Source organism: Otolemur garnettii, unplaced genomic scaffold (genome assembly GCF_000181295.1).
Source record: "Otolemur garnettii isolate 467f Iridium unplaced genomic scaffold, OtoGar3 scaffold00191, whole genome shotgun sequence".
NCBI classification, from domain to species: Eukaryota; Metazoa; Chordata; class Mammalia; order Primates; family Galagidae; genus Otolemur; species Otolemur garnettii.
In genome coordinates, this window is record NW_003852586.1 from 2031812 (window position 1) to 2055999 (window position 24188).

The 24188-nt window shown below is 38.8% G+C and overlaps 1 protein-coding gene across 2 annotated transcripts; it reads left to right on the forward strand.

The window, feature by feature from the left end:
* The first annotated feature begins 1877 nt into the window (after nt 1–1877).
* LOC100945849 (UDP-glucuronosyltransferase 2A1) lies at nt 1878–21358 on the forward strand. 2 transcript variants are annotated; one of them, XM_012812146.2, is made up of 5 exons: nt 1878–2603; nt 16343–16491; nt 19168–19299; nt 20535–20622; nt 21135–21358. In XM_012812146.2, exons 1-5 carry the CDS (start codon nt 1889–1891, stop codon nt 21356–21358), a joined length of 1308 nt encoding a protein of 435 aa, XP_012667600.1. In that variant the 5' UTR covers nt 1878–1888. The 2 variants fall into 2 exon arrangements, with proteins under 2 accessions (XP_012667600.1, XP_012667601.1); XM_012812147.1 differs by lacking the exons at nt 1878–2603; nt 19168–19299 and adding an exon at nt 9197–9938.
* The last annotated feature ends 2830 nt before the right edge of the window (nt 21359–24188 follow it).

Below are 24188 nucleotides of genomic sequence, written 5' to 3' on the forward strand. Positions count from 1 at the left end.
TTAAGTGGCATAAGGTTAAGCGTGAATTCTTTGGCCTAATTGATTCCATAATGTGAATTATTTCCATGTCATTATGCTGATTCTAAAATATGATGCTGATCTTTATTACAATTACTGTGTACTTGTCTTGTGCTCCACTGATAGATTTTAAAATGAAGGTGAGAAAGTCTTGGATCCATCTCTCAGCTAGTAGGGGGTACTGTGTGCAGAGCCAACCCAGTGAACACATGGTACCTGAACAAAGGACTGCACTTTAATCATCTAAAACCAGATCTAAGTCTTGGCTAGTAAAGAAAATGAGTAAAGTGATATGAGTGAATTTTAATCAATTGTCTATCTTAGTAGACCCTGACAAATTATTCAAGTTCCCGCCAAGCCGCTAAGGATCAGGCTGACAGCAGCAGGCAGAAACATTGTGCATAACGTAAAATCTTCTCCCGAGAGGCCTGAAATCCATCCACACCAATGGTGTGATCACTCCACAAGCTTTAAAGACTCTCTGAATGGTTTTAATCAAATAGCCAGCACTGCACTGCAGATTACCATTGATGACAGGAGACCTCAGAGGAGACAATTTATGATCTCACTAAAAAGCACAGAATTTGTAACTAATCTCAAGAGATTTAATCATAAAAAAGAGTCACTCTGCTCATTCACAGACGTAGGTTTACGCGAGCACAATTTCATAGAAATCATTTTACTGGGATTGTTCAATGCTGTCCCATCCCAGGTGTGACACACTTCATTCTGTGTCAGCATGTTGTGGGCAGTCTGCAGTTCTTCATGAAGATCCATGGTAGGTGCTAAGGAGACACAATACTCTCTGAAGGGACAGTCGATTCTGTGGACGGTACAGCAGCCCCTGGGGGACAAAGGACCTTGAAACGGCTTCCACCAGCACCTCTTGGTTTCATAAGGTGGACTGGCAAGTCACACAGTGGTGGTGGCTCCTTCTTCACTGACATGGGAATTATTATAATACTTTCCCAAGTGGTACTATTTCTCATTTTAAAAAAATGAGAAATAAATGAGATTAATACCTGTAAAACACTACACAATGTCTTACACAACCAAGAGATTAATACATGTTAAAGTCATCACTAAAGTCTGAGTCCTGACACAGAGCAGATGTCACTCACGCAGGCTGGCTGGGCTCTGAGCAGCATGTTTGGTAGACAAATGCTTAAATTAGTAATTCTCTTTCAAACAGCCCCTGTTCACTAAGAGCATTGCCCGTAATCTTTGTGTATGTTACTTGCACGTGTTTTATTTATTTATGTTTTTCTCAGTCATTAACATAAATGCTTCCCTAAACCTATTACTAATTTAGCAATAAATATGTATTGTACTCATTGTAAGTCTTAATAGTTCACATTTTTATAAATGTCATTTGAATAATCTTATCTCTTGATAATTGTAATATGTAATTGTTAGTAAGTGAATTATATGAATGTATTAAATATTGCCAAACTTACAGAATTAAGATTCTTAGGTTTCTGAATAAGTTTTGTGGTATTTGGGATCTCATTACCTATACCTGTGTGTAGAGCTGAAATACACAGTGATTTCATGTGATTTAATGGTAAAACATTCACAATTAGGGAACATAAAGAAGTGAAGGAATAAGTCTGGGAGAAGGAACAGAGAGCAGGAATTGGAGCCAGAGGAAGGTAACAGGGTGAGAGGCAGGACTTATTACCCTTAAAGCTGTAATTACCCTAGACTGTGGACAATTAGGACTAGCACGATTTGGCAGAGAGAAAGCTGTTAAAGGGTACCAAAGGTTTGCACCAAAGCTGACAAATATTTTTTTCTCCTTGTTTTTGCTTGAAAGGCAGAGGGAGCCATTTGCTTCACATCCCATCAAACTTCTGCATTAACCCACAGCATGTTAAAGAAGGTTCTGCTGCTGGCTCTTCAGATGAGTCTCCTAGGAGCTGCTTTCGGTGGGAATGTTCTCATTTGGCCGATGGAAGGCAGCCACTGGCTCAATATTAGGATGATCATAGATGAGCTGCTCAGGAAAGACCACAATGTGACTGTCCTGATGGCCTCGGGGGCACTGTTCATTGCGCCGATCTCTCAACCCTCTCTCACATTTGAAATATATGAGGTGCCCTTCGGCAAAGAAAAAATAGAGGGAGTGATCAAGAACTTCATTTTGACATGGCTGGAAAACAGACCCTCTCCTTCAACCATCTGGAGATTTTATCACGAGATGGCCAAAGTCATCCAGGACTTCCACATGGTGTGCAGAGAGATCTGTGATGGTGTCCTCAAAAACAGAAAGCTGATGGAGAAGCTGGAGAGCAGCAAATTTGAGGTCCTGTTATCGGATCCAGTGTTTCCTTGTGGTGACATAGTAGCTTTGAAACTAGGGATCCCGTTCATGTACTCCCTGAGGTTCTCCCCAGCCTCCACTGTGGAGAAGCACTGCGGGAAGGTGCCCTACCCCCCCTCCTACGTCCCCGCTGTCTTGTCAGAGCTCACTGACCAGATGTCCTTCACTGACAGAATAAGAAATTTCATCTCCTACCATCTCCAGGACTACATGTTTGAAAGACTTTGGAAGCTATGGGATTCCTACTACAGTGAAGCATTAGGTACGTATGACAACAATTTTATTTTATTATTTGAGTTTGAAAAAACAGAACTAGGTGTCACCTCTTTGATTTCCCATGCCTATTCTTTTTCAATTCTATACATCTATGTACTATACAGCACTATCACTTGATAGCAGGAAAGAAACTAGAAGACATTCTAATTCAGAACAGCAGGCTGCTATCTTTTAATTTCATGAACTTGAAGATACTAAGTGCTTTTATGGATAAAATACAGTGACAAATGCATTAGTTTAAAAATAGGACTGGTCCTCATGTAAACATTACATTAAAAATAGAAATTGCCTAGAAATTTCAGTAGTGTGTGGAGAATTCTAAAAGAGATTCTACAGCCTAGAATAATGCAGGCTGTACATTATTTCTACAGGCTATTAATAATGTCAACTATTGTGTGTGCACATTCAAGAATATACATGTATACGAACAATCTCTGATTATTGATTAATAAAGGTCAATGCTAATAAATGGATAAAAATACTGTGAGGCTTTATCATCTTTATTTGATAATTCATATACATTTCCCATATACATTTCTTTGTTTTCTGCTCTCCCATTGCGTGCAGGTTGTCTGTTATGTCTCTGCATATTACTGAAATTATCAACTATGAGATGATTTAAAGTCAGGTAACGTCCTTACGTGTTGTAAACATGATTATCTTCCCAGGTATCTATTTCATAATTCAGTTACAGCTCAGACTTTATGCATAGTCTTAGATACTATGCATTTAATATTTTACTTCATTATCATGATACATGTCAAAAACACAGACCTAAACTCAATGATAATCAGATAGTGGTGGAATGTTTCCCACTTTTGATAAGTTGTATTTCTGTTATTAAGTCTTTTATTGATATATAAAAAATGTACATATTTTCAGGGTACCTGTAGTATTTTGCTACATTGTGTTAATGTAATTGGAATATCCATCATATTTAATCTTTATATTTTCTTCATGCTAAGAACATGTGAATTACTTTCTTGAAGCTCTTTTGAAATGCACAGTGGATCCTCGTAAGCTGCCATTGCCCTGCACACGTGTCAGACACCAGGTCTCATTTCTTCTGACTGCTTGTCTGTTCCCCATTAGTCAATCTCACATCACTACCTCCCTTCCTGGTTGTTATTAAGTGTGAGGCTTTAGCTTCTCATAAACATCCACAAATTGATTTCTGTGCTTTCATTTATCTTAACAAAAGACTAAAACCAAGATTCAAAGAATATCTAAAGAATTGAACATTGTTCTATGTGTAGTGTAGAGATGGGAATATTCTATGTTAACATTGTGTAAGGTGTAGAGATGTTTGCGAGGTAATGAATGAAAATCTCAAATGCTGTTAAAAATCATCTAAAGATGAGTAAGGACAATGTACAAAGTGAGTTCCATGAATGTTGGAAAGAGGAGGAGCTGAGGTTCCCGTGTAGTGACAGCTATGGACATACTGGCTTTTATTCTACAAATGTCTACTCTAAAGTAGTTGTAAAGTTCTTCTATATCAATCAGAATACAAATGGGTAGATTAGTGTGTGCATGAAGAAGTGAGATAATAAAGTGAGTATGCCAAGAGCTGCTGAGCCTATTTTAACAGTGAGAAAGTCTTTATCTTCTCGGAGTCCATTAACTATTGTGCCCCAAATTTAAAATCAGATGTTCATCTTCTTGGATGTAGAAGACCCAGCCTTCAGGAAAAACAAGCTTAGCTACAAATACAGGTAACCTGCACGTGCTCTGTGAAGATAAAAGTGAAAGAGCAACATCAGAGGACTACAGCTGGATCTTAACAACAATGAAGAAAGAGGAGAAAGAAATGAAAATGTCAGGAAGCAATGAAGGTGTCAAGATTGAAAAACTTCCTCATGGCCTCACGCATGCAGCAGGCCAGCAGTGGCCAGCAACACGTACAGCAGCCCAGCTCGCGTCATGGCAGAACCCATGGGGACCATCCCTTAGTCACAGTGTATGTTTGCGATCTTAGCCCACCACTTCTGTTTTTATCAACTAATCTTCAGCCTTGGGTTCATCTTTGAGAGGTTATCCACCAGCCAAGCTTCTCCCACCTGGCAATCCCGCCTGGAACAGAATCACCTGTTCCATCTTATTTTGCCTGTAAATTAATGCTCATGATAAAAGCATTCTTAAGATGTGAGGCTAATCTTTCTTAACAATGTGTTCGTGGGAACGTGATGGAGGTTTATAAACATGTTCTCACCTTCTACTTTGGCATATCATGTTTCTAATCTAATTACCCTCTTCAGACTTAGAATGACTATTTAAGTTTGTTTTAGCTGAAACACAGTATTCTTACTGATGCCAGGGACATGAACACTCACATTCAAGAGACCAGGTAAGACATAAAAGTACCAACATGATAGAGTAAGTCATTTTTTGTGCAAGACTTTGTAGATGTAGAATGATAAATGAGACTTGTAAGTCTTTTCAATTTACAATTTGAATTGATCTTCTACTTTTGCTTAAAATTCATTAATCAAAGTCATTGCAACATATCCATGTATACTCAGGTCTCAAATTTTCACACCTGAGTAAATAAACAGAACAACTCTCCCTAAGATTACTTAATTGCTTTGGAATGCAATAAGAACCTCAGAATAAGTCTTTAATCTTTGTTAATTGCTAGGGATTGAATGTTATAATGTCAAAATTATTTATTTCAGGTCACAGGTATTTAGCTTAAACCCATGGAAATAATAACAGTGAGAGCAACATGTAAAATATCTTTCTATGCAGTAACATGATAAGTGCTTTATTTGTATTCTCTCTTAATATTGGCAATGAACTTTTTGCAGTTCATTGCAAGAAAAAAGCCTGTTACACAGATGAGGATACTGAGGCTTGAAATATCCAGCATGTTATAATCATGCATGCAGTGATTACTTGGAGAAAATAGCTTTCAACACAAACTCCTTCTCACACCAAAGCTTCTATGCCATATTCCTAGTTCTAGAAATTATTTTTATTCTTTGTTTTTTAAATTTCAGGACATTTATAATTAATCAGAATATTTGGGTTTAAATCTTCCATCAATGTTTAATTTAGCTCTTCTACTCTTGTCTATTTCTTATTCTATTTCTTGCTTGTTTTTTATTTTTGAATGGAATTTAACTGGGCCAGTCAGGTCCTCACTGGGTGTGGTCCTGAAGCTGCAGGTCTGCAGGAGACTCTGCTATCTGGGGCACATTGCCCAGGGGTATCTTTCTGGCTCTAAGACAGCTTTATAAACAATCCCTAACCGAAAAGTCTTCTGCAGCTTTCAGGTATGTTTGTTTAATGCTGAAAAGGATTAGTTTTGTTTCTGTTTTCATAATAAGAAAAAAAAGTCACGAAAATTTTAGGCATATAGAAGGCAAGAATAATATAACATTTTATGACAAGAAAAATAGTTCTAATCCATCAACATTACATATTATAACCAATAGGGCTTTACCCTTTTCTCTCTATACTAACTCGTACATTTTTGTGCATAATATGTATATATGTATCTATGTAGCTATATAAAAATCTATAATATTGTTACATATGACCAATGAGGTGGAATAATCTCTGAGGAATACATATATTCAATTAAATAGAAAAAAACAGCACTTCTTAGAAAAGAATGACAGATCTTTACATAAACCAGGTGCTTACTAAGAACAAGTAATTAATGTAAAATAAAATGCTGGGAACGAAACACATTTAAGTGAATCTAGCTTTATGCTGTTTGACTTTCTGCAGTAATTTTACAGAAGGGTAATAATTTCTGTTTGGGTCTTTCTTATTCTCTCTTTTTTCCCTCTTTCTCCCTAGTCTTTCTCTCTTGCTTTTCTCTCTCCTTTCTTCCCTTCTCTATTTCCCTCTATCTTTATTTTTTCATTATTTAAGTTGATCGTGATTGGTTAGAATCTTTGGAAACCCCCCTGGTGGCAGGCCCCTTCCTCCCTGCCCTGTGGCTGAGCGGCAGCTGCAGCCTTTACAGAGGAGACCAAAGTTCCAGGGACATCAACCATCTGTCCTTTGGCTGAGCTCATGGGAGGGCAAAGGAGACGGAGGTTAGCATTTTTACTAGCGCAGTCTTGAGTACTACTTGTGCGTATTTCTTAAAGTAAATCACAAACTTGGGAACTCTGCACGTTGTCAGCCACAGGCCACGTGTGCGACTGAGCACGTCCCGCCTTGTGGGAAAACTTACCCTTGTGAACTTCCTGTGTGCCCCGCCTGCCGGGGGGGAGGCGGCAGCGCGAGGACGGAGGTGAAGTCCTTGAGATCTCATTAATACGATGGTTTCAAAAATGAGATTCTCTTCTTACCTCAAACACAGTGAACACTGATCCAGCTCACATGGTTTTCGGAAAGACGTCTGCGCGCCATTTCGCTCAGTCCCAGCAGCCACAGGAAACGGGAGTCATCGCGCTCACTGTTTTGTGAGACAGGCTGTGCCACTTGCCTGAGTTACAATCTAGAAAGAGGCAAAATCATTTGATGCCAGACCCTGGTCCTAAAACAAAGAAAAACATGAAAGTACACCCAAATTGAAGCTTTCAAATAACTAAGTAAATGTCAATTAAGAGACTCCAGTAAACTGGAGCGCTGACAGGAGGTTGAAATATTAAAGTTAATAGAGTCACTCACTCATGTCCCTGAAAGAGCCCTAAGGCTGGGCCCAGGTTGACAGGGACCTGGGAGGGGTGAGGAGCAGCCACCGTGACAGCCCAGCTGTCCAGTGCAGTGACCTGGGAGTGTCCGGACAGACCTTCAGCCAAGGTGTGTGTAAGGAAATTTTAAGGAAGAACTTCCATGTAAAAATATTGCCTTAAGAATTTTCAATTCAAACTTACAGCATAACACACATTTTTTTGTTCCTCACTAAATTATTGTAGATTATCATTTTCTTGTCCTGTAGAGATCACTTGAGTGGCAAATTGATTCTTTGAAATCTTCCCTTTCTTGACTAATTCCAAGTAATTGAGGGATACCTATATGCATTTGAGAGTCCGTAATATATTTCAATAAGCATTTAAGTGCTATCTTAGCAATTATCAGTGAGTATGATCTTACGGTTTTCTTACTGAAAGGTGAGAACAGCAGATTTCTTTACAAAGACATTTATAAAGAAGCTTATCTGAATGGCCCTCAAGATTAAAGTGTTCACCCTCTTCTCTGGAAGTTCTGTTTCAAAATCACATTAATTTTAAAGGACTTCTTCAAGTTGAAGCTGACTCTTAAGAGGAGTCAATAATTCTAAAAGCATCACTCCTCTCTCCCCACTTTCCCTTTCTCGATTTTCCTGCTCCTTTTTTTTAAGGCCCTGAAATTACACAACTCAAGGTCAACTTTTGTGTGAAGTGAAAACACATCGCTTAATTTCCATTCTTAATTTATCATTTTTATCCTCTCAAATCACTTTAATTTGTTCTTATTTCTTTTTGGAATGGCAGCCTCCAATGATTCCAAAATCGCACAATTATGTAATTGCTCTTTTTCAGTTTGGGATTCACCAAGAATTGCAGCTGATGTCACTATACCTAGACCTTCCAGTCGTTCCCCAGCTGGCCCACTGATTCTTGATCAATCTTTAGGCTCTAAATTTTAGGTAAATTTATTAAATTACTAAAATGCTATATACTTGTTCTGAACCAAGGAGTTTGCAAAGTAGCTTTGCAAATACTACTGTCAACCTACAAAGTGACACGCAGGACAGGCTGGTGTCATTACCTGCCATTCACCTCTGTAAAAGGTGTGGGTAGAAGGCTCAAGTGATTCCCAGGATCACGTATCTTGGAGAAAGATTGTTTCTGAATCTGGGGCTGTTGAACTCCAGTAAAATTAATCCACTATCAGCCATGATTTAAGGGGGGAAAAAAGGTATGTGAGTGTGTTTCCTCAGAAAAGAAAAATTGCCTTTAACAAGGGGGTAGGAGGCTCCACGTAATCTGCTTTGTTAGAGAAGAAAGCTGTCCTCTATGAAATGTGTAATACTTACAAACCAATCAAACTGACCTGTCTTAAAATGTTTGAGCAAACCTCTTCAGACTGAGGGTCCTCTTTATTATTATTATTATTCTTTATAATATGAGCCCTGTTGGTCCAGCAGTGAGACCAGTTGTTCTACTTTGTCACATGCTTTCATGAAGGCAACTCAGTTCTGGTTTCTTATTCATAATAACCTCCTCCAATTAAGAACCCGAGGAGACATCTAGGCCTTATAAGGGAGACACGCAACTTGAAAGGACTCTGAATTTTGATGAAGTGGTTTTTGCAGTAAATGGTTGTTATTTGTGATTTAATTTTTGGAAAGGTATTTTATATTGAAGACACATTTTATAATTCATATCTATACAGACACTAGGCTCATTACCTCGCTGCTACTCTTCCTTTAAAATAGAACCTATTTCATTTGTGTTGTTAGAATGATCATTTCACTGCATGTAAGAATTTGAATTATCTTGTTTTTCTTTTGATCTATAGACCAATTGACCTATGACTGCGTGTAACCCTATCATTAAATATTATTTTATTTTGAGAAATTCTACCTAAATGTGTTTTGCATGTTTCTTTCCATATTACAAGACCCACCGTAGGATGGTTTCCATAGCCGATGTTGCCCTGCCTAAGATGCTTGTCCAGCTGCTAGTTTTTAATTTGGTTCTGACTGAAATTGTTCTCAGTGGGAATGTGCTAATTTGGCCGACAGATGGCAGTCACTGGTTAAATATTCAGATCATTCTAGAAGAGCTGATTCAAAGAAATCACAATGTGACTGTACTGGCTTCAGCAGCAACTCTGTTCATCAAGTCCAACCCGAATTCTCCTGTGAATTTTGAAGTGATACCTGTTTCCTACAAGAAAAGCAATATAGATTCCTTAATCGAACATATGATAATGCTGTGGAGAGACCATAGACCAACTCCTCTCACACTATGGACTTTCTACAAAAACCTAGGAAAACTCTTAGATTCTTTTTTTCAAATTAATATACAACTCTGTGATGGTGTATTAAACAATCCCAAGCTAATGGCAAGACTTCAGAACGGTGGCTTTGATGTGTTGGTAGCAGATCCAGTAACAATCTGTGGTGACCTTGTTGCTCTGAAGTTAGGAATTCCATTTATATATACTTTGAGGTTCTCTCCAGCCTCAACAGTGGAGAGACACTGCGGGAAGATCCCAGCCCCTGTCTCCTACGTACCTGCAGCCTTGTCAGAGCTCACTGACCAGATGACTTTTGGTGAAAGGGTTAAAAACACCATATCTTATCCTCTGCAAGATTATATATTTCAGTCCTACTGGGGAGAATGGAATTCATACTATAGCAAAGTTCTAGGTAAGTCTCTTACATTTTCTCTTATTATAATAATAATTTCCGAACTCTGATTTATTCCCATTGTTAATGCAGCAGCAGATGTCGAGCTCGCTGCACATGCCAAGCTGCAGTAAACGTGCTTCTTGTCTCTCTGAACAATTCCTTGATTAATCTCTTTGGGTAAATTCCTAAACCCTGAAGCAGTGATAGCAATGTACATGCTGTTGTCCCTCTTTTTTTTTTTTTTTTAAGTTTTGGAACACAGTCTTGCTTTGATGCCCAGGTTAGAGTGCAGTGGTGTCATCATAGCTCACTACAGCCTCAAACTCCTGAGCTCAGGCCATCCAGCCCTCCTGGCTCAGCCCCAGAGTATCTGGATCTACAGGTGTGCATCTCTACACACAGTTAACTTTTTTATTTTTTATAAAGACAAGGTTTCCCTGTGTTGCCCAGGCTGGTCTTCCGCTCCTGGTCTCAAGTGATCCTCCTACCTTGGCCTCCCAAAGGCTAGGATTCCAGGCATAAGCTACCACAATGGTCTTATTGTCTCTTTTTTCTTTCTTTAAATTTCAGAATATTGCAGAGGTACACACATTTTAGATATGTAATCTGTTATTGTACATTTTAGGTCAATGTTATAAGTGTACCCTTCACCCAGAATATATGCACTTCACCAGTTAGGTGTTAATTTACCCTCCCCTGCTCCCCTCACTCACAGCCAACATCATATTGAACTGGAAGAGTTAGAACTGCAACCAGCCAAGGCTGCCCTGCCCCCACCTTGATCCAACTTAGTGCTGCAAGTTCTCACCAGAGCAGTCAGGCAAGAGAAGGAGACCAGGGGGTACAAACGGGGTGAGAAGCGCTCAACTATCGCTTCCCCCATCTTAATCTTAACATTCACAAGTAGAATTTGCATAGTAGTTTTTCTTCTGATATTGGAATATTCTTCATCCAATTTTCTGTCACTTAAACTTTTAAACTTCCTCATAGAATGGCCTACAAGGAAGACATTGAACATATATAAATAAAATATATGCAAGGAAATTAAAATTTGAAGTTATGATAATCAGAATTTTCTAAGTAAAATTTTGCTTTTATATTCTTTGCAATGTAGTTTATACTTTTTTCTGGATTTCTAATCTTATATGCCCCAGAGACACATTTTGCTTTAAATGTAGATGTCACTCACATGATTGTTTCCCAGGACACTGGAAAGGAGCTCTGAGTATCCCTGCCCATGCTCACAGACTGAGTGCTGCTGGCACTGATGAGGTAACCGTCCGTATTTCTTAATTAGGGGATTAGGAGATCACAGGGAAGGGTCTTGTACAGTGTCTGAGGTTCTGGACTCAGGCTGCACTTGCTGACTGTGCCATCTTGGGCCAGGGACTGTGCCCTTTGAACTGAGTGCTTCCCCTCTGTCTGACCTCACCGTCCTCTGCGGGAGCATCCTGTGGCTGTGCCAGGTCAGTTGTAAAGACCCACATTGAAAACACTGATGCTGCTCTGCTCCACACTCTGTGATGACAAAACCCTGTCACACCACCATGGCTCTACACATAAAAGTAGTCAATATGTATCTCAAAAAAGTGGGTATTCTCTGTTATGTGTTGAGGCTTCCTTTATAAAGGCAGCCACAGCAAGGTAGATAATGTGTGAAAAAAACCTTCACAAAGCTGAAAGCTCCCAACTTCTTATGTTTCCGGGATAATAATCTGGTTTCAGAATCATTACCCTTTGAGAAATTAATATCAGTTACCTGAATCCTCTATGCTTCTCATGTTAACTAAACATATTTAAACAATGAATAACTACCTTGAATGCTTTATCTCAAACTGAGGCGTGCCGTGAAGTGGAGCTGGTAAGATCCAATTTGTCTTTTGTTTGCAATCCTATTCTTAAGGTCCCAGTGCACCTGGTCAGCGTAAGCTGATGCTGAAGAGGGGCGGGCACCTCATATTTTATGTGATTATGTCTGATCCTGGGACACTTAATAACATGCCAAGTTTCTGTGGAGTTTTCATTACAATGCTTGTTCTTCAGTTCTGTGTGGGAAAACAGACTTAGAAAAATAATATGTTGAATCACAGTAAAGAAAAATCTCAAATGTGTTGAAGGAGATAGAATTAAATAGGGACGTATTTAACAACACTGGTTAAAAAGCCCATTTTCTGTATCAGTGAGGACATCATAAATCTCATGGATAGAGTAAATAAAAACAATCACCACTTTAAAAATGCTTCTAATAGCCAATGGGACAGGAACATCAGGGAATGGGAAACCACTGCTACTCCTGCTCTGGAGTGAGTCTGTTAAGGAAGAGACGCAGGCCAAGCTCTCGGCACTTCAGGTTGCCCTGAACACTTCCCTGACTGGACAAACCAGCTGTCCAGCACATGGCAGGTGTCAGGGACTAGCCTTTGCTGCAGCTTTAGAGAGGCTGAGGCCTCGAGCCCTGTGGGGAACGTGGTTGGCCTCTTTCACTCTGTCTTTGGGTCCAAAGCCCTTCCCCATCCTCAGGGCCATGCTTTGCAGGTCAGCGCCGGGGGAGCCCAGGTCATGTGCAGGCCCTGGGCAGTATGGCCTGATTTTAACCACCAGCACCAGGCTGCTCCCTCTCTCCCTGATGGAACATTTTTAGATGGATTCCTGGAACTAATGTTTTCTTTACCCAGCCCATGAAATAAAACCCTAAAATGCCAAAAATAAATAAATAACCAAGCCTCTTAACATCCCCGTGTGCAGCTTGTCTGGAGCTGAGTGAGTTCAGCTCTGCCTCTTGTTGGCTTGTTTGGCCTCTGTGCTTCCCTCCTGCCTGGCGCTCTGTCTGCTGCTTTTCTCTGTTTCCCAGCTCCACTCTAGTTTTCATTCTCAACTTCCCAACACTTTCGTGGAAACCTGGAATTCTGCTAGTCTCCCCTCACCCACATCTTCCAGGTCCTTCTTAGAGCTTTCCTGTGGCCAGTGCCAGGGGTTTTTAAACATTGTGTGTGACCTTTCTGTAAAACATTAATCATACATTTTACGTCTCATTGAACTTTCACAATGTGAAGCGTCCTTACAACGAGCATCCAGAACAAGAAACAGACCGTTTATTAAAGCCCAAATCCTCCTCCGTCCTCAGACGCCTCACCATAACCCCTGCGTAAGGGCGACCACTTTCTTTATTGCTAATACTGTAGATTAATTTTAGGTGACTTTAAACTTTGCATAACTGAGTCCCACATCATGGACTTATTTGCATGGTGATTCTCTTGCTTAGTATCACGTCTGCGATGTCTGTTCCAGCTGTTACATGCAGCGCAGTAGGTGTCTCCTCATAGCTGCATGCTGTAGGCTCTATTAAATCAGATTTATTTATTTACCCTGCTGTTGATGGACATTTAGTATGTCAGGTAAAACAAGCACCCTCAGTCCTTGCTGTTTGTACACTCAGGCCGCTTGTTTCACACGGTACGTGGCTTCCAGTGGGTCTTCTTGCAAGCAGAGTTAAACTGACGCCATCAGACATCACATGGGCTCGTGGTGACTTGGTGAGGCAGTGATTATCAATTATATTGGTAATCGCAATGTTGGGATTCAATATTATTTAGCAGTTGGGCAAGCATCCTCATTTGATCAGTAAGAGACATTCACCCCTCTGGATACCTCACACATTGCCTAATCAGCCTCCATCTCATCCCACATCTGCAGCCCCGAGGTGGGAGGGACAAAGCTCACTTTCTATTTTCCTATCAATTATTTTTCAAAATAGAAGTAAATATAGTCTCCTATCTATGATTATTTTTTTAAGCCCAGCATGGCTTCTACACCAGGTTGATCCCTGATGTATTTCTCAAAAGAAAACAAACCCCCCAAAAAGAAAAATTATGAATGAAGGAAGATTTTTCAATGAAAAGTGGACAGACGATCACTTTTTTGAGGCAAATAGTAAGGCATTCTGATTAATTTATAGGGAAACTGTGCAGTTTTTCAAAACCTATACCTTGAGAAGCCATCGTATGAAAGTGTGCTGCCCAATGTGATGTATATGAAGGACTGTGTTGTCAGGATAGAATAGTAGAACCGAAAAGACATCTGTCTTCTCAATTAAAAAAAATGTAAAAGTCACAACTGAAATGATTCCTTTGTAAAAGCTGGTTATGTGGTAGCATACTTCACGGTAAAAAAATCAAAACCCTTTACTACAGTGAGTTTTATTAAAAAATATGGAAACCATAGCAAATATAATGTGCCCCCCATAAAAGGGGGGACATTTGTAAAATCAGTTTGTCTCACCAGACAATAGAAAGGCAAATTGACAAAACTGAAAAGTACGTTGAAAGAAATTTGTAAAGCTTGTAATTTAAAATTGTATGCTTAATGGGGTAGTGCCTGTGGCTCAAGGAGTAGGGCACCAGCCCCATATACTGGAGGTAGTGGGTTCAAACCTGGCCCCGGCCCAAATCTGCAAAATAAATAAATAAATAAAATTTTATGCTTAAATGATGGATGACAACTCTGATGCTACAAATATGGCTCAGCTTGCCATTTTTATTAGAGGTTTGATGATTAATATAATGTCACTGAAGATATGCCTTCTTTATGCCATTAAAGGGCACAATTAAATCGAGATTTATACAAAGCAGTAAAAATATTTTTGACTGACCTTTATCCATTGTCAACATATCTGGTATAGTTATTGTTGGTGCCCAGGCAATGGTAGGTAAAAGAAAGGACAGTATAAAATTAGTAGAAGATGATGTGATTTCTGATGCAGTAACATTGCACAGTACAACAAGAAAATTTATGCACAAAAGCTTTAACAATGGATAATGTCATGAAAATTGTCATCAAGACTGTGAATTTCATAAGGGCCAAGGGACTGAATCACCACCAATTCCAGGAATTCCTTAAAAGCACTCATGCTGCCTGTGCGGATGTCATTTACTTCTCAGAAGTAAGACAGCTAAGTCAAGGCCCACGTGGAAAAGGTTTTATGACTTGCAGCATCACATAGCACCAAGCTATTCGTGGTAGCAAAAACCAAATTTGTGCCAGAACTTGATGAAAACTGGTTTACAGATTTAGCATTTTTAGTGGATGTAACCATTCATTTAAATGAGTTAAACATGTGTTGTAAAGGTGAAAACCAACTTACCAATACAATGTTTCAAACCATAGCAGCATTACAAATGAAATTGAAATTAAGGCAAGCTCAAATTAAGACAAACCATTTTATGCATTTTGACACATTGGCTAAATATAGTCCTGTGAATGACAAAAAATATGCAGCCTTATTATTTGATTTGATACAAGAATTTGATAATAAATTTCTGGGAAAATAAACTTTGTTGCATTTGCAATTCCATTTTTAGTCACTATAAATATGCTACCTGCTATTTTCACCTGGAATCCCCAGAGCTGCAGTCTGGCATCCAGTGTTGCTGTGTAAGATGTGGGGTGGGCTCAGTCTCTGGCAATTTCAAGCTAAGTATCCTTGGACAATGCTTCTTAATTATCAAATTAAGGCTTTAGGTTATAAAATCTCATGCATAAATAGGAACACTACCAAGTAGTGACTCTAAAAAGAGGTTATCCATCCCAGAATGTATGTGATCACTGATTTTGATTAGAATCTTTAACATGAAGGGATTTTGAGATTTTCTTTTCTCAGTTACAAAACATGGTGGACTTGGTCATTTGAAAACATTCTTCTCCACAAAACTCCTAAAAAGAATATTTAGAATTTTTTCTTTTCACACAAAAATCCATTTAAAGGAATTCTAAGGTAAGTGGTGATATATATCTATTTGTATCTCATACCCCAAAGGGGGTTGTATTGACTATGAATTATTCAGAAAATTCTTCCTAAGAAAATAACGGTAAGCCAGTTTAAGTGATTGGATCTGACTAAGGAAGAAAGGGTGGGCTGAGGCTGGAGAGATCCTTCCATAATACGTGTGACCCCACGATGTACGTGAAAGACAGATATATACTTCTTACTGGAAATTGGAGAGTTATGAAGAGGGGAATTGGTTCTGAGGTGGAGGCAATCTATTACCTACCATTTAATTGCAGAGAGAAAATAAGTATTAATTGCATCAGTAGTTGGAACTGTAGTTAAGTTTTTGGTTGATGCATTGTTATGAAGTGACACTGTTGATTCTCTTTCATGACCCAACCACCCTCTCTCCTTTCCTCTTTCCCAATCCCATTCTCCTCCCTTCTTCCCTCCCTATGTCTTACCCCTCCGTCCTTCCCTCCCTTTCTGCTTTCTCCCTCTGTCTACCCTGCTCCGCTTGGTTTCTTCCTCTGACTTTCCTTCTCTAAACGCGCAGTGGCCTAAGCGTCAGGCCCGCGCTGGCCTTTCCTGGCCGCGGCAGGAGCAGCGCGCTCTGGGCGGCGCCCCCATCCTCACCAGCTCACCTCGCTTCCTTCAGGGACACCCACCACGCTGTGTGAGACCATGGGCAAGGCGGAGATGTGGCTGATCCGGACGTACTGGGACTTCGAGTTTCCTCGCCCGTACCTGCCCAACTTCGAGTTTGTTGGCGGGCTGCACTGCAAACCCGCCAGACCCCTGCCCGAGGTGGGTCTGGGACCCGGCAAGACGCTGGGAGGCTTGCAGCCTTCGGGGCAGATGAACGCGGCTGGAAATCTGCAGTTTGCCCCTCCACACCTATTTTCATAATCATTGGAGTTTACCATGAGTAATATTTGCTCTTTTGGAATTTAAATTGAGAATTTAAGCTGAAAAATGAAAAGATTCAAGTGGAGTGTCACAAATACCAGTGTGTCTGTAGTGTGGACACTGGACAGGAGGACGGAAGACCTTCTCTGTCAGAGAACAACTGCTGGAAAACCGTCCTTGAGTTTACAGTGATGAGTCTCATTTTAACCTGTTTCCTTTAAGAAGCCAAAAGAATTTTTAGATGGTTTCTAGAAATCATTTCAGTAGTACAAGGTCTCAATCTTAGCAGAGAGCATTAGGAATAAGTTCGAGTCACCAGCATAAAGTGGAATCATGAAACTGAGAGACTCAAATATTTTACTGCTTCCAGTTTAAGAGCATAATGCCAAGTTTTTCTTTTTGAGTTAAAAATATTGTATATGAGGTCTGACAATTAAGATCATGAACTCATCCTAGAAAAGGTGCTTTGAAAGGTGGACTGGGCCCTGGCATCAGTGTACAGCTCCCCAAGGTGAGTACTTGGAAGGTGCCTATAGTGATATTTATTCAGCATTGAGGCATGTAGCATTTTCTCTAGGATGAGTGTGGAACTATAATTGTCAAACCTATATACCACATACCAAAGTCTTTAGAGAATAAATGGAATAAGTGGAATGCCAGAAGTTTTAGACAGAAAAGTATTGAAAGCAAAAGAGAATAATCAATAAACATAGTAAACATTGTAAATAAACATAGTAAAAAGCATTGCATTTAACCATTCATGAGGAGACAATTATTTATTTTATTTACAGGCAACAATAATGTCTCTAGAAAGTTGCAGGTTAAATAGTGTTCTCAGGAGAGTGCTTTTTTTTTCTTCAAAATATTAAGAGGATATGAATGTTTTAGGTTACATGGATCAATTTTGTAATGCTTGCGTCCTGACAGCAGGTGGGCCCATCACACAAATAGTGCTCTCTGTGCCTGTTAGGTAGGTTTTTGCTCTTTCCATCCACCCCTTTTTCTCGCTGGTTGATTTCCACTGAGTTTTACTTCCCTCTGTGAATCTTGATTTCTGTTTAGGGGAAAAGGCACATGTCAGTTTAAAATTTTATTTTAGGGTTCTTAGTATGCTTGTCTTGCCATCAAATTATTACTGCAAGCAAACTCTATAGAGTTGTCTTCAGAGGAGAAAATTTACTAATATCTAAATAAAAATACATAGAAATGACATATCCATGAAATCTATGGCCCAATATGATTATCCCAGCCATACTGTTACATTTATATTCCCACACCAACTTCTCTCTCTCTCACACACACACACATACACACACACAATTGCAAAAAAAAAAACAACTCGGTCATATTTTATAAGAGGGAGAAGTTATTTCATTCCAAACTCAAGTTATCTATTGTTACAGACTTTGGGAAATCTTAATACTATTCTTGAATTATATTTATAATGAAAGAATTATGCCAGTCATTGGATATAAAGAGTGAAAACAATAAGAGACAGTCAAATCAAAACTCTAAATCAGCATGGTAGGTGTGTATGTCTGGAGTGTGCGTTATCATATTCCATCAGTATCTGATTGGAAGGTGAGTCGGAATGATTAAACACCAATTCCCGGGACTTTAGAGATGTTCTCTTCACATTAACTCAGCTAAAAATAGCAGCAACTTTCACTTAAGATACCATCCTCCTCTGATAATTTCACTAGTCATAAACTGAGAAATGCAGTGATTCCAGGGTGGTCACAAACAGTATCCAGGGAGGCAGAGTGCACCTCTACAAAGCAGTGTAGATTGTCATGTGAAAGGCCCCAGCCCCAGACTTTGCAGTGCTCTAAACTCTAAGTGATGACCCAGGGGCTTTGATTTGCAGAGGAATTCATGTTGTTCTCATCCCCAAAGACTGACATTAAGGGCATGTGGCTACTATCACACACATATGGAGTTTATACATCAGGAAGGCAGAGAAGCACATAAATGTCATTATGATTATAGTTGAAGATTGTGTTATTTTCTTCTATCATACAATATGTTACTATTTTTATATAGACATACATATATATATACGCACACACACATATTTATCACATTTCTAAAAAGTTTTCTCTTAACACTACTAATTGCAGAAGGCATAAACTGGAGAAAATGACCTGTAATGCTTATCTAACAGGAATAGACAAATCAATTTATTAATACAGTATTGGCTATAAGTGGCATGCTAATGATTTTAAGAGCCTGGCTCAGTCCTTTCTTGGGCTTCTTTTAAAAATGTTTTTATGAATTTGTAAACAACTCTGTCAGTTATGAAATCAGGCCGTGGTAGTAGCAGTTCTGCGAGGAGAAGTACTGTACATTTTGGGTATTCATTTCAATAGGGGTTTTGGTTCCATGCTGTATTTGCAATTACTGATTATATATTTAAGCCATGAATTTCAGAAATGTGTTGAGACTAGATGGTTCTCCATGTCAGAAGACAGCCTAGTCTAACAATTTCTCTGCTGTTCTCTTAACTTTACCTATCTAAAAGCATAAGATTTCCCCCTGTGATGCTGTGCTGATAGTTGTGTATTATATGTGCAGGAAATGGAAGAATTTGTCCAGAGCTCAGGAGAAGATGGTGTTGTCGTGTTTTCTCTGGGATCAATGGTCAAAAACCTCACAGAAGAAAAGGCCAATCTCATTGCCTCCGCCCTTGCCCAGATTCCACAGAAGGTCGGTGCAGCCTGTCCCCTGGTGGGCAGCGTCTTACTGGGGGAAGGGGCAGCATGGCTCACCGTGCTCTTTCCATTTGAAAGGTGAAACTCAGTATACCCTGAGTACCACTGGCACCAGCTTTAAAAAAATCTGTGAAACATTAGAATAGTGTGTATAAGCACATTAAGTCCTTTGCTGATGGAAACTTGGGAACACTATGAACACACGTGCTTTTGTGGTCATTTAATTATATCAGGATGGAGATGAAGACTTCAGCCCCTACTCACCTTACACTGTTTGAATCTTTTGCTGTGCACTGACTCTTCCCAAAAGTTCTGAAATACGCTGACTACATGGTCTTGAAAAAGAGAGACGTTATACACAGAGTACAGATAAATTATGTGTAAAAATACCTCACACAAGTAGGTTGTATTAGTATCCTCTCAGAGACCAGCCTGAGCAAAAGCAAGACCCCACCTCTAATAATAGTGGGGGTTGTGGCAGGCGCCTATAGTCCCAGCTACTTGGGAGGTTGAGGGAAGAGACTCACTTGAGTCCAAGGCTTTGAGGTTGCTGTGAGCTCTGACGCCACGGCACTCTACCCAGGGCCACAAAGTGAGACTCTGTCTCAGAAAAAAAAAAAAAGACTCTCTCAGAGTATAGTTGGTTTAGAAGTAGATGGCTAGGTTCATTTAGTCTTTCCAAATTGAATATTCTTCAGATAAAAGCAATTAAAATTCTGATAATATGGATTTTTTAGTTTATGAAATTCAGTATTTGATTATCTTTACTTTCATCACTATAATTCCATGTTTTAATATCCTACTTCTACTCTTATATTTTCCTATTCGTGAATTATCTGAAGACCCCCTACATGTTGGTTAAAGTTCATAAATCTTACAATGATTTTTTACACCTACATTCTGATTGATTAAAGTGGTATTGTTTATTTTTTTCTCCTTCACTTATAACCTCATTTCTAAAAGCTTTTAAGTGATAAACACCAAAATAACAACACTCTAGATAATAGATTATTAGTATGAGCCATTGCAGGAAGGCTGATGGGGTCAGGCCTCCCGTGTGTGTCAGTGCCTGCAGAAGCCATGGACGGGCCTCTCACCTGGCACCTGAGTGGCTGGGTGGTGTCTCCCCAATGCTGTGGCCTTAAAATGTCCACACTGTGTGCCTATGGAAGCACATGTTTTTTGTAGTTATTTATTTTACCTGAAAAATTAAAGCAGCATCTTCCACAGGTTTTATGGAGATACAAAGGAAAGAAACCAGATGCGCTAGGGAACAACACTCGGCTCTACGACTGGATACCCCAGAATGACCTTCTAGGTAAGACCCAAGGGAAGATGAGCTGTGCACTGGCCCAGGAGGCGAGTTAAGCTTCTGTTTAACAGCAAATAAATTCAACACTTTTTAAATAATCTAAATATATAATAATATAATATATAATATAATGTATATAATATATAATAATATAATAATCTAAAATATTCACATTTGAGACGCTGTTTTAAAGCAGATATAATTAAATAATTATCCATCAGTTATATAGTTTTATGCTGTCACTGGTATATAACAGAGCATCTTCATGAAGACCACACCACTCTTCAAGTTTTAGTCTCAGCCCAGATGTCACCTCCTCATTCCCCCAAAGCACATGGTGCTTATTCCCAATTTCCCTGGGATCATAGTTTTCTGAGATGGCAATGTCCCATGTGCTCAGCTTGTGTAGAAAATGTTTCCATCTGTAGTGATTATGCCATAGTTTCTCCCCTCTGTCTCTGAAATTCTGCTAATGTCTGATAACTAAATCTACACTTATTATTCTATCCCCAAACTAGGTCATCCCAAAACCAAAGCTTTTATCACTCATGGTGGAACTAATGGGATCTATGAAGCTATTTATCACGGGGTCCCCATGGTGGGGGTTCCCATGTTTGCCGATCAGCCTGATAACATTGCTCACATGAAGGCCAAAGGCGCAGCGGTGGAGGTGAACTTGAACACAATGACCAGTGCAGATTTGCTCAGGGCCTTGAGAACAGTCATTAATGACCCTTCATAAGTACTACCATTGCTTTTAAAGGCTTACCTAACACTGAGTATGTTATCCATCATACTGGAAAATGTCCAGTGTTTTATAACTTTGTAAATGGTTTATTTTCAAATAACAGTTACAACATGTCCAATATAAAAATCATTTATTTCATTTGCCAAACTGCTGAAGTGATTTGCTAAAATTGTAAAAACAACCTAAGGCTTCAAATCTTCTTACCATATTTTGTAAAATAAATAATGGTATAATTGCATAAATTCTTAGATTTTGTGCATAATCTTTTTAATATTATGAATAAATAAGTGAATAAAAATGAATGTATATTTAAATGTTATAAACCATTCAGTTAGTACTAAATGGAAGTGAAAGTGTGCCCAGTATCAATAATTCAAAAGTAACTGTCACCAGTCCTGAGAACAGATTGCTCGTGAGTCTGTGTGCACAGAGAGGAGGGGCCTCAATACAGTCGATGCTGTGTGAATTTTTAAATAAAATTTTAAAATTCTGGTTGAAAGACAGTTTGAAATAAAAGTATGAACTACATTGAACTTCAGATCTAAGCCACATGCCCTAATTTTTTCTCTGAAAGACCTCATGAAGGAGAGAGCATTAACACAGGAGATGTACATGCAATTTTGAGTCTTTGTTTTTAACAAATGCATTTTAATTTTAGCTACTTAAAGTTGAACTCCTGCTTTGAAGTCATCTCAATTTGTATTATTTGTAGTGTTGATTTAACTTATCAATAATAATGCCATTTATTTTCCTCCTATTTATTTAGCCTTTTTGCTATATTTTAAGTGCATTGATGTTCATTATTAAATCAGGCATTATTTATTACAAAATATTTTGTAATATTTCTTGACAAACTGTTGAATTTTTTTTTCAGTAAAAACTCTTGGATGTTGAATTTGCTAAGAGTGTGTTTAGAAATAGTTGTTTATCGTATTGATATGAGAATGACTTTTATCTGAATATAATATACTCAGGTCTCACTTTTTTCTTTCAGCCCTATGCAAATAGTACTCCTTTAAATGGTACTGCAGGATTTCTGAGTCCTGCCTTGTTGTGGTAGTTAATCTAGGATAAAAGTTTCTCTTTTGTTTCAGAAAGTAACTTCTGGCTTATTATTAGACTGCCTTCTCCCATTTTTGATTTCTTCTTTAAAATGTCAGTTTCAGTACCCCCTGTGTTAATATTTTTTGTATTCTGGTTTGTTCTTATTTGTGTGACAGTATAGTTGTTCTAAGCTGTTTTCACTATTAATTCGTTGAGATTACGTCAGCAAAGCCACCAACTCATACATTCACTTTCTGATGTGAGCATTGCTTGCTGATTCTGATTTCTTTACCATTTGTTTAAATTGGTATTTTTAACAGTTCATATCCTCTTCCTGTCACCTCCTGCTGCTTTATAATTTTCTTTTCAGCATCATATTTATTATGCTTTCATTCTCATTAGACACATTCCAGTAATCCTAGCTTTGGACTATATGTCACGCCTGATTGCATTCTTAGTCTTTCATTGCTATTTATTTTTCAACGTGTGTAAGTGACTACCAGACCAGAGTTTTGATCTTGCTCTCTCACTATCTTCTCTGAACTTGTGTAGGGGTCATAAATTTGTTTTCATAGAATTTTAGACTCTGTCATAATATAGACCCAAAGCTTGAAAGGTAGACATAACATCCTACTCATGATGGAATATTCTGCAACTTTTTTTTTTCTTAATGGAACTAGCCTGCTTAAAGCCAGCTGCTCAAAATCCTTGCACCAGAGAAAGACCCGTATGTCTGTTTCTAAAAGAGACTCGTTCAACAGTTGGCTTGTGTTCATACTAGAGAGTCAGCCAAAATTGTCCACTTTTGCTTCCTATCCATAGTCTAATCAACTGACTTTTATTATTACATTCACTTTAGGTCATAATTTTCAGAATGTTATAGAAATCACACATCAGGAGTGAGTAGAGGGTCAGAAGCGTCAGCAAGGCTCCATACTATGTTTTGCTTTGGTAAATGTTGACTTCAATGTCTAGTCAGTTAGACTATTCCCAGATCATGAGTTACTAATAACTTATTTAATTTAGTTAAATATCATAGTAAGTCCTGTGATTCTTTTAACTCTAATGCATATAATGTTTATTAAATTTTCTTATGATTTGAAAACTATTGGCATGAAAAGACAAAATCATAAGTACCCTTAGAAATTTATAAGTAAATACCTAAAATTACTTAATTGAAAACACCTTCATATTAATGCTAAACCCAGTACTACCTCCGAAATTATCCAGGAACATTAGGTAGAGTGTATAATATCCAAGGATGACAATGACATTTGAGAACCCATCCTGGAGAAAGGGCTGCACAGCTTGTTGCTCAGTATCCCTGCAGTCACCGTCGCAGCACTCCCTGAGGGAGCTGAGCACCACACCAGCAAAACGCTTTTTCTAGAATGAGTTCTCAAATTAACCGTAATGTCTTTCGTGTGATGAAAAGTGCCTATGGCCATTTCAGAAAAAGAGTCCTTAAGTTGCTTTCACGAGTGGACTCGGCACTGGCGTCAGGACGTAGCTACTCAAGGGCACCACTTTGAAGGTGGTCATGGTGGTATTCAGCAATGAGGTGTGTACACTTTTTCTAGACGGGTTCATGAACTTAATTACCAGACCTCCTATGATGACAACTTGATGGCCATTCTTGAAAAAGAGTTCCAAACTGTGTTTAAGAATGGAGTAGGTTTTGGCATCAGTGCATAGCTTCCCAAGGGGAGTACTTCAAAGGTGACCATAGAGATATTCATCAGTGAGGTACATAGCACTTCTTCTACGATGAGTTTACAGA